This window comes from Jaculus jaculus, chromosome 3, assembly GCF_020740685.1.
Source record: "Jaculus jaculus isolate mJacJac1 chromosome 3, mJacJac1.mat.Y.cur, whole genome shotgun sequence".
In the NCBI taxonomy this organism is placed as follows: Eukaryota; Metazoa; Chordata; class Mammalia; order Rodentia; family Dipodidae; genus Jaculus; species Jaculus jaculus.
Window position 1 is genome coordinate 170,939,172 of NC_059104.1, and position 13,220 is coordinate 170,952,391.

The 13,220-nt window shown below is 51.0% G+C and overlaps 1 protein-coding gene across 2 annotated transcripts; it reads right to left on the bottom strand.

The window, feature by feature from the left end:
• Positions 1 to 365: 365 nt before the first annotated feature.
• Positions 366 to 3,984, bottom strand: Art5 (ADP-ribosyltransferase 5). Of its 2 annotated transcripts, none has more exons than XM_045146279.1 (4): positions 3,860 to 3,984; positions 1,739 to 2,480; positions 807 to 839; positions 366 to 716 (listed from the first exon to the last, which is right to left on the bottom strand). In XM_045146279.1, exons 1-4 carry the CDS (start codon positions 3,917 to 3,919, stop codon positions 613 to 615), a joined length of 939 nt encoding a protein of 312 aa, XP_045002214.1. In that variant the 5' UTR covers positions 3,920 to 3,984; the 3' UTR covers positions 366 to 612. The 2 variants fall into 2 exon arrangements, with proteins under 2 accessions (XP_045002214.1, XP_004650817.2); XM_004650760.2 differs by having other exon boundaries at positions 366 to 719.
• Positions 3,985 to 13,220: the final 9,236 nt, after the last annotated feature.

Here is a 13,220-nt window from a genome sequence, read left to right on the forward strand (position 1 = left end):
ATTTTTCAAAATTGTTTTTAGCCCAGCATGGCTTCATGTAGAATCTTATTTTGGGCTTCCCCAGATCTTTAGTGGAAAGAGTTGTGGCCTAGGGAGACCTCTGAGGCCACACTTCAACACTGTCTGACCTTGAGGAACCAGCATCCTTCCTTGGCCTTGCATTCGTCAGATCTACAGGACTGAAGAACTCAGCCGTCAAAGCTCTGAGTTGGCAAGTTTCCGTGTGGGACAGGGGCTAAGACAGGACCGTGTCTGGGGCTGATGAGAAAGTTGCTCCTCTCTGACCCCGAGCTCCTGAGCCTGGCAGGCAGACAGCCTCACCGAGTAAATCAGCCGTGAAAGTCCAAGTCTCCATCACCATCATTTATTTTTTTATTTGTCATTTATTCACTAGCCATCATCAGTCTTCCCTTGCTTGTTCCAGGAAGTTCCCACTGCACAGAGGGGCCCTCTCAATCGTGCATGGCCTCGGGCCTCCCCCTCCCTGACTGGAGAGTGGCTGCCAGGGCTGGCGTCAGAACCATGCTCTTGCTTCTCGAGGCCATTCAAAGCGCTTCTTCTTCATAGGAAGGTTACTAGTTCCCAAGATTACTAAGTGGCAGCGTTGGACTTTCAGGGCCCAGCTCCCAAGAGCTGCAGCCTTCTGGGGGCCAAAACTATATTCTTCCAGGACTGCAGAGCAAAGGCCCCCAGAGAGGTTGACTCTGGCTGCCCTTCTGCTGGAAAAGAAAAACCAAAAGTGAGGAAGCCAGCAGGTCCAGGGCAGTGGAAGCAGCAGAGAGGGCCACCAGCCAGAGGTGACTCACCTGGTGAGGACACACAGCCCCGCCTCTTCTCCCCTGCAATAGACAAGATGGTGAGGCCCTAGAGCCCACTGACAACCCAAGATCCTGCCCACCAGACCAAAGAGCCATGCCCCTCAGTCAATCTTTCCTTCACCTAAGGCAGACTTCCCCCCCAAGGAAATCTTTCCACGCCACCTATCCACCCCCTCCCACCCTTGATGGTCACTCCTCCATTCTGTCCCTGCCTCGGCCTCGGCACTGGGGCACAGCACAGCATTTCTGCTCCTGCCTGCGGGCCTCGTGGAGCCTGGGCCTCCTGAGACCACTGGCCTGCACACAGGCTTCCTTCACTCAGTTCCTTTGGTTTATTAAACACTAGATGCTAATTTTTTTTCTTTTTATTTATTCATTTGAGAGCAACAGAGAGAGAAAGATGAAGACAGAGAAAGAAAGAGAAAGTGCACCAGGGCCTCCAGCCACTACAAACAAATTCCAGATGCATGTGCCACCTTGTGTATCTGGCTTACATGGGGCCTGGGGAATCAAGCATCCAACCAGGGTCCTTAGGCTTCACCTAAGCACTTAACCACTAAGCCATCTCTCCAGCCCAGGAAACTTTTTTTTTTTTTTGAGGTAGGGTCTCGCTCTAAGCCAGGCTGACCTGGAATTCACTATGTAGTCTCAGGGTGGCCTCGAACTCACAGCAACCCTCCTACCTCTGCCTCCAGAGTGCTAGGATTAAAGGTGTGCACCACCATGCCCAGCTAAGGAAACCTTTGGAGAACATACAACCATCTGAGGATATTCACAGATCTGGAAAACGCTTATAGGACCCAGCAGAACCTCACTATACTGAAGGAGGTCCCCTGAAGGCTCCAGGGACTGGGTCAGGACAGCCAGACTTCATTCTCCCCCACCCCCCGCCATTCCGCATTCCCCCATGCACAGCTCACCACCAAAATAGGCACAGTTAAAGTGGCTGCAGGTCCGATTATAGCTTGAGAGAGTTACTAGGCTCTGGGCTCCATCCTGGGAGAACCCAGTGACCATGAAGACTTCATGGGGGGGTATCAGCACTTCACGCTCCTCCGGGAAGACAGACAGGGCCTGGATAAAGGCCCCAAAGCAAGTCCTTAGAGAGAAGAAGGTGGCATTACCAAACACGTGGGCCACTGCCTCGTCCACGGAGCTGGAGGCAAACTGGCCTAAGCGGACAAAGTCCCCCAGCCTCTTGGGTTCAAAGCGAAGGCCACCCACGCCTCGGAATACCACCTCCCCGGGTTCCCCCGAGGGAACCCCGCTGCAGCCACTGGTGCCCCGCAGCAGCTGCAAGGCCCGGGTCAGGTAGAAATGCAGGGCCTTGAAGGGGAAGCGCTTCATGTAGAGCTCCCGGGAGCCGCCCCCCGTCCGCACAGCCTGGTTCAGCTCTGAGTATAAAGTGTTAGATGAGTTGGTGTAGACCATAATGGCTATTCCATGCTGGGCTTTGAAGCCAGGGGGCAGGGTGAGCTTGTGACGCCGGTGTTCCCAGGCCTCTTGAGCTGCCCCCCAGGATTCCCATAGCAGGGCATGGCGAGCCATCTCCTCCTTTAGAAGCAGGCCTGCCTTCTCCTCCATCTCCTCGGAGCAGCCCACATAGGCATCATCAAAGGTGTCTGGAGCCAGGCTCAGGGGCAGGATAGGAATGGCCCAAGCCTACAGACACAAGGAAGAGAGAAGCCACATAGAGAAAAATGAAGGTTCAGAGCACTGGACCGGATTTCTGGTGGTAGATCAGTTCAGAATGTTGGGAATCTCATTTCTGACCTTTATATATTCGCATGCAGAGAGAGAGAGAGAGAGAGAGGGAGAAGCAGAGACAGAGACAGAGGGATGGAGAGGAAGAATGGGTGCACCAGGGCCTCAAGCCACTGCAAAGGAACTCCAGATGCATATACTACATGGTGCATCTGGTGTTACATGGGTACTGGGGAATCTAAGCTGGGTCATTAGGCTTTGCAGGCAAGCACCTTAATGGTGGAATTTCCAACCTGGGAATCTCATTTCCATCCCCAGATATCTGCACTCGAATTAGCAAGGGCCCAGACGGGTGCGAATAACACAGGCACTGGACTCAGACAGACGTGAGTTCAAACACCACCTGCTTGCAGGCTGTGGGATGCTGAGCAAGTCTCAGGTGTGGGCTTTTCTGAGTTTCACATTTCCCATCTGTCAGTTGAGGCTACTTCCAGCCTCACAGGGTTCTTGGGAGGACAGCATGAAGATCACTTCTTCACTACCTAAAAGAAGTCACCTTGTCTTGAGAAAGGCTCCTGCCTTAAGGGTGGGGAGGGCTTGGTGACTCCGTGTACTTTCCTGGCTCTGAGACCCGCTATTGGCCAGGTTTCCCCTACCCCCAGATCTTTCTCATCCTTGAAGTCCTGCGGGTGCTCAGCCATCCCAACACATCACTGTCAACGCCTCAACGCCGAGATCTCTGCATCCTCTCCTGCTTTGGAAGCCTGTACCTCAAACTGTCCCCGACCCTAGTCCCAGAGGCCGTGGGGAGTAAAGTTTGGCAGGAAGGGCAGCACAGTTACCCAGCCAAGTTTGCCTGAGTGTGAGCTGCGAGCTGGAGAGGAAAAAGTCTAAGGCCATCTCTAGGGAAGGGTGGTGATGATCCCCTGGGTAACCCCAGTATGGGGTGGTAGGATTGGGTAAGATTCTAGGACAGGGACCAGGAACCTGAGCTCCCTGCTGTGAAGGAAGTTCCAGAGAGGAAGACTGGAGAGATGGCTTAGCAGTTAAGGTGCTTGCCTGCCACACCCAAGGACCCAGGTTCGATTTCCCCAGGACCCACGTAAGCCTGATGCACAAGGTGGCGCAGGCTTCTGGAGTTTGTTTGCCATGTCTGGAGGCCCTGGTACACCCATTCTCACCTCTCTCTTTCTCTCTCATCTCAAGTCAATTATTTTTAAGTTCTTGAGAGGAGTGAAGAGTCCCTGGGAGAATTTCCAAAGGTTTCCAAGAATTTCCCTCCCGTTCCCCCATCCACCTCTTCAGCATCTGGGGATGAGCGGTCCTGAGTGAGTTACCTGCCAGAGAGTTCGAAGGCCCAGGCAGCTGAGGACAAGCAGCCGGTGGGCCGGCAGCATCCCTGGGGCGGGGAGGAGTCGGAGCAGCGCAGTCCAGGTCCACCCAGCGTCTCCAGCCAGGGGCGGGGCGGGTTCGAGGACCCACCTGCGGGCGGCGGAGGCCTCGGCGGGGAGGCGCTGGGCGTCTGCGGGAAGCCGGGCTGAAGCGCGGGCACACGGGCACCGCGCTGTGCCCAGACTGCTGAACAAAGTGCGGCTGCTAACTATAGCCCCTGGGCTGGTAACCCGACACCAGTCTTCCCCAACAACAGACGGGGGGCGTGGGGACGGGAGTGGCGGAGTGCGGGGCGGAGGGGATGAAATTCTCCTTCCCCCAGGGCCGCAGGTTCTCGCTCTAAAACCAAAGCAAGGTCCGGGTTGAGGGAGGGGCTCGGCCCCTCCCTCATGGCTCCGACCTGGCGGGGCCCAGACCCTAGACCCCCAGGCCAGGGAGCCCCGTAGGAGCCCCGCTTGCCAAGAGGATACCAAGGATGCACTGGCTGATTTGCATACAATCTGCATATAGCTCACACGTTGGGTCACGTGCTCCAGCATCTGAGCAGCACCCACTCCCCTCCCTTTACCAGCTCTGCCTCTTCCCCAACAGTAGGGTGGGACCAGATGCCAAAGCGCTGTTCTTAGATCCTCAGGGTCCTACCCCAGACCTTTCTTCTCTGGACTTCTCAGACTCAGGTGACCCCATGTTTGTAAACACAAGCTTCCCCTCCCTCCTCTTCTGGACTCCACTATAAATAACCTGGCTCTGAGTGTCCATGCCCAGTTGGAAGTAATGGGAGAAGGGACCAGCTAAGAATCCCTCAGGGGCTCAGGAAAAGAACCCGCTGACTGCCTGAAGAAGAGATGTCACTGGGGGCGAGGGGAGGGGTCCTGAATATCAAGATTTCAGAGGTACCACCTTCTAGGGCCAGAGACGTGGGAGGTGAGACCTAGTCAAAGGCCTCCATCCAGGACGCGCTCATTACTTTACCCATTCCAGTCCCTCCATCGCCTCAGATTGCCAAATAAAGCTTCCTTCAGAACCCGGTTTCTTTTTTTTAACGTTTTATTTTATTTTTTTTACACTATGTTCACATCTTTTAAGAATCTTTTTATTTATTTACTACAGACCAAGGAAGGGGTGGAGGGAGAGAGAAAATGTGCATGCCAGGGCCTCCAGCCACTGCAAACAAACTCCAGACACATGATCCATCTTGAGCATCTGGCTTACATGGGTCCTGGGGAATTGAACCTGGGGCCTTTGGCTTCGCGGGCAAATGCCTTAACCGCTAAGCCATCTCTTCAGCCCGATAATCCTGTTTGTTCTCAAACTTGTTCCTGAAGTCCAAAGAGGAAACCAAACGGTGTGCACCGGTGGGTAAGGTGGGAAGGGGGTTAGAAAAATGGTGGCACCTTGCCTGTCTTTCCTGCTTATTAGCAGTTTCAGGGGCAGCAGATGTTGTATGGGGTAGCCTCTGGTTTAGGAAATTTCTTATTGTATCCTCTGACCTGGAGTGCCTACAAGGCCTCAAGAAATGGAGTCGAATATAGTTATCATAAGGAAAGTGAAAGCGAAAAGCAAACCAGACTTGATTTTGGCAGTTTATTGAAGCATGGTGAGGGGTCGCAGGATGAAGGCTGAAGCACTCAACAGGGGAAGGGGCTCAGTTTATACAGGCGCTATTTGAGGAAATGACAGGAATCGGGTGCAGTCTGGTGGGCATAGACAAGTATATGAATAACAACGTCTGGTTTGTTGGACCTTTCACAACGAGTCAGAAGAACTGCCTCACAGGTGTTTTACAGTTTCAGTTCCTCAGCGCTGAGTGGTGGCACACGCCTTTAATCTCAGCACTCGGAAGCAGAGATAGGAGGATCACCATGAGTTCGAGGGCAGCCTGAGACTACATAGTGAATTCCAGGTCAGCCTGGGCTAGAGTGAGACCCTACCTGAAAAAACAAACAAACAAACAAAAAAAGAAATAAAGTTCATCAATCTTTCATGAAGAAAGTCCATTAACCCTTCAGTCATGGGACAGAGTTCCTGAGAGGTTCAGAAAGTTCTCCTAGGCCCAGAGTCCATAGTCCAATCTCTCCTTGTGCTTTAACCAGTCTGATGCCCAAAGAGAAGGATATGGATAGACATGCCTAGAATGCCAGCACTTGAGAGGCTGAAACAGGAGGGTACCTTGAGGAATATGAGAGAGAGAGAGAATCCAGCATGCTGGCTCACGTCCTTAATCCCAGCACTCAGGAGGCAGAGGTAGGAGGCTTGCTGTGAATTTGAGGCCAGCCTGGGACTACAGAGTGAGTGCCAGGTCAGTTTGGGCTAGAGAGAAACCCTGACTCAAAAATACAAAAAAGGTGGGGGGGGGGGAGCTGGAGAGCTGGCTTAGCAGTTAAGAGGCTTGTCTGCCCCTAAGGACCTAAGGACCCAGGTTTGAGTCCCCAGAATGTCCACAAGCCAGATGCACAAGGCGGCACATGCATCTGGAGTTCATTTTCAGCGCTAGAGGCCCCAGTGTACCCATTCTCTCCCTCTCTCTCTCCCTCTCATAAATAAATTTAAAACTTTTTTTTTTTAAGTTTAAGGCCACCCTGAGATTACATAGTGAATTACAGGGTTAGCCTGGGCTAGAGTAAGACCCTAACTTGAAAAAAAAAAGAGAGCGAGAGTGAGAGATGCCCCAAGCCATGGGTGCAGCACAAGCGGCCTGTCTTTTCCCCCTTGGCTGACCAGGTCCTAGAGCCAAGCCTCAGCTTCTCTGTACCCAAGGTACCCTCAGTGTTCAGTGACTCCCTTTGTCATGGGAAAGCACTGGCCCAGGTCACACTGGACGGAGAGTAGGGTTCCTGATCCTTGAGGAGACAGCCCAAAATAGACCAGAAAGTGTCACGTTTCTGAGCAGCTGTGTGGGTGGGGAGTTGACAGTATAAAGGGGGGAACTGTCCTTCTCTTCCCTGGTGACTATCACAGGAGAGCAGCAGTCCCCACCCTGGACAGCACCTAGGTAAGGGACAGCCCATCTCCTGGACAGGAAAGTTCTTTTTTTTTTGGCTTTTTGAGGTAGGGTCTTGCTCAAGCCAGGCTGACCTGGAATTCACTATGAAGCCTCAGGGTGGCCTCAAACTCACGGTGATCCTCTTACCTCTGCCGAGTGCTGGGATTAAAGACGTGCTACACCAATGTCCAGCTTCAGGGAAGAATTTTAAAAATTAAACCAGGTATAGTAGTGCATGCCTTTAATCCCAGCACTCGGGAGGCAGAGGTAGGAGGATTGCTGTGAGTTTGAGGCCACCCTGAGACTACAGAATTAATTCCAGGTCAGCCTAGGCTAGAGTGAAACCCTGCCTCAGGGAAAAAAAAAAAAAAATTAATGAAATTTAGGGTATTAATGGAGTTTTATAAAAGTTGTGAGGAAAAGATTTGGGGACCACATTTTGTGCGTCTGTATCGTGTGATGTGCTTGCATGTGTGTATGCATGTCATATATGTGAGTGCACATGTGGGTATGCATGTCATATATGTGAGTGCACATGTGTGTATGCATGTCATATATGTGAGTGCACATGTATGTAGAGGCCAGAGGTTGGTGTATAGTGCCTTCCTCAATCACTCTTCACTGTATATTGTTTTATTTTTTTTCTCCCCAAGGTAGGGTCTTCTGGCTGACCTGGAATTCACTATGTAGTCGCAGGCTGTCCTCAAACTCACAGGAGTCCTCCTACCTCTGCCTCCTGAGTGCTGGCTTCTTTACATCATCATCATCATCATCACTATTATTACTTTGGTTTGTTGAGGTAGGGTCTTGCTCTAGCCCAGGGTGACCTGGAGTTCACTATGTAGTCTCAGGGTGGCCTCGAACTCACAGCAACCCTCCTACCTTAAAGGTGTGCACTACCATGCCCAGCTTACCTTATTTTTTTTTTTAATATTTCTTGTTCATTATTTATTTATTTATTTATTTGAGACTGAAAGACAGCAAGAAAGGCAGAGAGAGAGAGAGAGAATGGGTGTGCCAGGGCCTCCAGCCACTGCAAATGAACTCCAGACACGTGTCCCACCCCCCTGTGCATCTGGCTAACGTGGGTCCTGGAGAATCGGGCCTCAAACCCGGGTCCTTAGGCTTCACAGGCAAGCGCTTAACCATTAAGCCATCTCTCCAGTCCTTACCTTATTTTTTGAGACAGCGTCTTCTCACTGAACTTGGAGGTCACCGATTCAGTTAGACTAGCTAGTAGGCAAGGCCCAGTGATTCTCCTGCCGCTGCCTGCCCAGCAGTGGATCACAGGCCCACCCTGCTGTGCCCAGCTTTTAGAGAGATTGGAACACCAAGTGCTCGTGCTGCGTGGCAAGCAGTTTACTGACTGAGCCATCCTTGTGCCCACTTGGAGACTCTTTGAGGGAGCAGATGGGGTCACCTAGTAATGTTTGTGGACATGGGGAAGTTTATGGTTCTTGGAGAGATATTTGGGGGTCCCATTTCCAGAAGGTACTGTTCAACGAGCTCCTGGGAGAGGGAAAACTGACATTGACAGAAGAGTTGCAGTTAACAGGATGAAAGGACGGGCAGAGGAGAGACTCCTTGGCTGGGAAAAAGGACTGCCCAGCGTTCTGTGCCACCTCCCCACCCCCCATCACTCTGATCCTCACTGCACCTCTCCCTGATACTAGTCACAAAGGTCAGCAACCTTGCCCGTGGGACTCTGCCGTATTAGCTGTGTCCACCAAGCCCCTCAGACTTGTTACTGGCGTCCTAGGGGCTTTTTGGCATCACACAATAGGAATGAGATGAAGCCCAGTGTGCTCGGGGACAACAGCAGGACTCGGACGCTGGAGCAGAGGGAGTCGGCGCTGCCAGGGAGCTGCTACTATCCGGAGAAGGGAGAGGCAAGCTTTCCCTGACTTGCTGGGATGGCTCACTGGGGTCGTCAACCTCCCGGGAAAATGTCAGGGGCTCCACAGCTGGATCCATGGGACCTGCAGCTGCAAGACTCTGGGCGCGGGAGGGCACCGGGCAGTCACCTCGTCTGCATGCACGGCTGGACAGAGCCTCACCCAGTGGGGGAAGACGGAGGCGCCAAGTCCTTCTCTCCCGTTCTAGTCACCCACCAACAACTGCGGGTCCACGTGAAGCTACAGGGCTAATTTAGGTTTCCCCTCAGTAACCAGACTCGGTGAGTGTGCTGGCAGCTTTGCCTATGCCCTGTGCTGCCAGCCAAGCCCAGGGGACACAGACTGGATCATTCCTGGTCCCTGCCGGTAAGAAACGCCCAGGCCAGGATCAGGAAGGGGAGGCCAGTCACACATGAGGGGCACAGCACCATGTGATTAGGATGGTGACTGAGGGCAGCATGGGGTGATGTGGGGCACAGAGGACCCAGGGGGGTTTTCTAAGGAAGGGGCCCCCTAAACTAAGCCTTGAAGAGTGAGTAGCTAGAAGTGTAGCTAAGGAGAAGTAAACAGCCAAGCCTGCCTGGAACTTTCTTCTGTACTGCAGAAAGCAAGCAAGGGCTAAAGCGGTCACGGAGGGCCTCAAAGATCAGAGTAAGGGGACTAGACTGTCCCAAGTATGGAGGGATGTTTTATTTTATTTGAGAGAGAGAGGCAGATAGAGAGAGAATGGGCATGCTAGGGCCCTTAGCCACTGCAAACAAACTCCAGATGCATGCGCCACCATGTGCATCTGGCTTACATGGGTACTGGAGAATCAAACCTGGGTCCTCAGGCTTTCCAGGCAAGTGCCTTAACTACTAAGGCATCCCTCCAGCCCTCCTGTTATGTTTTAAATTAATTAGTGTGTGGGGGGGGTAGTGGTGGTATGGGTACACCAGGGTCTCTTGCCACTTCAAGTGAATGCCTATCTGGCTTTATGTGGGTGGTTGGGGAATTGTACCCAGGCCAGCCAGCTTTGCAAGCAAGTGCCATTAATCACTGAACCATCTCCTCAAGTCCATGTTATGTTATTTTATTTTTAAAAGATTTTATTTTTATTTATTTATTAGGGAGAGAGAGAGAGAGAAAGAAAAGAAAAGAAAAGAAAAGAAAAGAAAAGAAAAGAAAAGAAAAGAAAGAAAGAAAGAAAGAAAGAAAGAAAGAAAGGAAGAAAGGAAGGAGCAGGTAGAGACAAAGAGAGAGAATGTACATGCTAGGTCCTTCAGCCACTGCAAATGAACTCCAGATGCATGGTCCACCTTGTGCATCTGACTTATATAGGTCCTGGGGAATTAAACCTGGGTCCTTTGGCTTTGCTGGCAAGTGCCTTACTCACTAAGCCATCTCTCCAGTCATGTTATGTTTTGTTTTTTTTAGAGGCTATTTCAGTTACTTTCTTGTTGCTGGGACAAAATACCGACCCAGAGTAAGGAAGGAAATGGTTTATTTTCCACTGACATCCACAGTGGCAGGGGATGCATGGCAGGAGCAGGAAGCCAGCATCCTACCTTCACATCAGCAGGAGGAAGCAGAGCAGCACATGGATGCTGTACGCTCAGCTATCTTTCTCCTTTCTCTTTAGCCCAGGATCGCAGCCCATGCAATAGCTCTGCCAATAGCTAGTGTGTGTCCTAATCTAGAAAATCCCTAACAGATTCTCCAAGAGAATTTCTTCCACGTTGATTGTAAATTGACAAGTTGACAACCATCACAGATGCCTTCTAGTCTCATAGTTTTTTTTTTCTGTTATTCTTTTTTTAAAATTTTTATTAGCATTTTCCATGATTATAAAAAAAATATCCCATGGTAATTCCCTTCCCCCCCACTTTCCCCTTTGAAATTCCATTCTCCATCATGTTACCTCCCCATCACAATCATTGTACTTACATATATACAATATCAACCTATTAAGTACCCTCCTCCCTTCCTTTCTCTTCCCTTTATGTCTCCTAGTCTCATAGTTTTCATCTCTGCTTTTTGTCTTGTTTGGTTTTTTGATTTTGCAAAAGTAGGGTCTCTCTCTAGCCCAGGCTGATCTGGAATTCACTATGTAGTCTCAGGCTGGCCTCAAACTCACAGAAGTCCTAACACCTCAGCCTCCTAGGAAAGGCATGTGCCAGCATACCTGGCTCATCTCTGCTTTTAGAAATGTTATTTGAGGACTGGAGAGATGGTTTAGCGGTTAAAACACTTGACTGTGAAGCGTAAGGACCCAGGTTTGATTTCCCATTACCCACATTAGCCAGATGCAAAGATGGCACATGTATCTAGAGTTTGTTTACAGTGGTTAGAGGCCCTGGCACACCTATTCTCTCTTTCTAGTGGCCTGTCTCTCTCAAAATACATAAATAAATAAGGGCTGGAGAGATGACTTAGTGGTTAAGGTGCTTGTATGTGAAGCCTAAGGACCCAGGTTCAATTCCCCAGGACCCACATAAGCTAGATGCACATGGTGGCGCATGGATCTAGTGTTTGTTTGCAGTGGCTAGAGGCCCTGGCACACCTATTCTCTTTCTCTTTTTTCCTAGTGGCCTGTCTTTCTCAAAATAAATAAATAAATAAGGGCTGGTGGCTAAGGTGCTTGTGTGTGTGAGAAGCCTAAGGACCCAGGTTCAATTCCCCAGGACCTACATAAGCTAGATGCACATGGTGGCACATGTATCTGGTGTTTGTTTGCAGTGGCTAGAGGACTTGGCACACCCATTCTCTCTCTCACTCATAAATGAATAAATAATAAATAGATGATAGACACATAAATATAATATTTAAAAAGCAACTTGAGCCGGGCGTGGTGGCGCATGCCTGTAATCCCAGCACATGGGAGGCAGAGGTAGGAGGATTGCCGAGACTTTGAGACTACATAGTGAATTCCAGGTCAGTCTGAGCTACAGTGAGACCCTACTTTGAAAAAAAAAAAAAACTATCCCAGTCAGTATTGCTATGGAGGGTTTTTAAGCTGAGGGGAATGTCCAGAGCTGTGCTTCAGAGAGGCTCTCTGCTCTCCCTGCCCATGGCGGGTGGACTAACAGGCTGATAGCAGGAGACAGAGAGGTCTGTGCCGAGGTAGGCACAGCTGAGCAGGGCTGGGGAGTGGGCAATGGGAGGGCAGATCCAGGAAGGCACCACTCAGGCCAGAATTGGTAAACGGTCATGTGTGATGCATGATGGGATGAGTGGAGGCCCAGGTGGCCATCTTGAGTGACTGGGTGCCACTGTGAGGCACTACAGGAGACAGACTCTCAGAAACCACCTCCGGCTAGATGTGGCCCAGACAGTAATTTACAGCAGGCCAGGGGATCTCACTCTACCCAAGGGCTGGTACCCTCAATGCCCAGTAAGGGGTGAGGCGCATGTTTGTTCTGTCACGGAGCCCTCAGTGTGCCTCCGTTCTCTCCCAAGGTGCTCGTCTGCATGGAACTAAGGAAACTAAGGTCGGTGACACCCGTGTCCCCCAGTGAGGCTTCTAGGGACTCCTGGGACCCATCTTGACTTCAGTTCAGGCCTGCCTTTTCCCAATGTTGCCCTTGTCTCCTCCATAGCCAGCTGGAGCTGAGCCCTCTCCTGATTCATGTAGCAACCTCTTTGGAGTGTTTCCTGGAGAGACGCACTTTGTTGAGAGGGCCAGTCAGCCAGACTCAGTTCTAGACCCCCTGGGTTCACTCTGGAAGCAGCCTTGGCTTCTTCCTACCACAACGCAGTCCATGCTGCTTTTTTTCTCAGCTGCCTGTCTCTCTTGTAGCCAGGACTCGTGAGATAAGTGAGAAATGGAGGCAAGCCAGGGAAGGGGCTGGTGACATCTGAGTTGTCACCATTCCCAATGGACTGTTCGCAGCCATTGAAAAACCTTCATGAGCCAAGCATGGTGGCGCTCATGCCTTTAATCCCAGCACTTGGGAGGCAGAGGTAGGAGGATCGCCGTGAGTTCGAGTCCACCCCGAGACTACATAGTGAATTCCAGGTCAGGCTGGGCTATAGCAAGCCCCTACCTCGGAAAACAAAAGAAAAGAAAACAAAACAAAACAAAACACCTGTGAGCTGGGGCCGGGCGTTGTGGCGCACGCCTTTAATCCCAGCACTTGGGAGGCAGAGGTAGGGGATTGCTGTGAGTTCGAGGCCACCCTGAGACTCCATAGTGAATTCCAGGTCAGCTTGGGCTAGAGTGAGACCCTATCTCGAAAAACCAAATAAAAAAAATAAAAAATAAAAATACTGTGAGCTGGACGTGATGGGACACACCTTTAATCCCAGCACTGGTGAAGGGAGGCAGAGGTAGGAGGATCGCCGTGGGTTCTAGAGCAGTGTGGGACTATAGAGTGAGACCCTACCTGGGGAGAAACAAACAAACAAACAAAAACCTGTAGAGAACAACATTGCAATTTTTCAGATGAG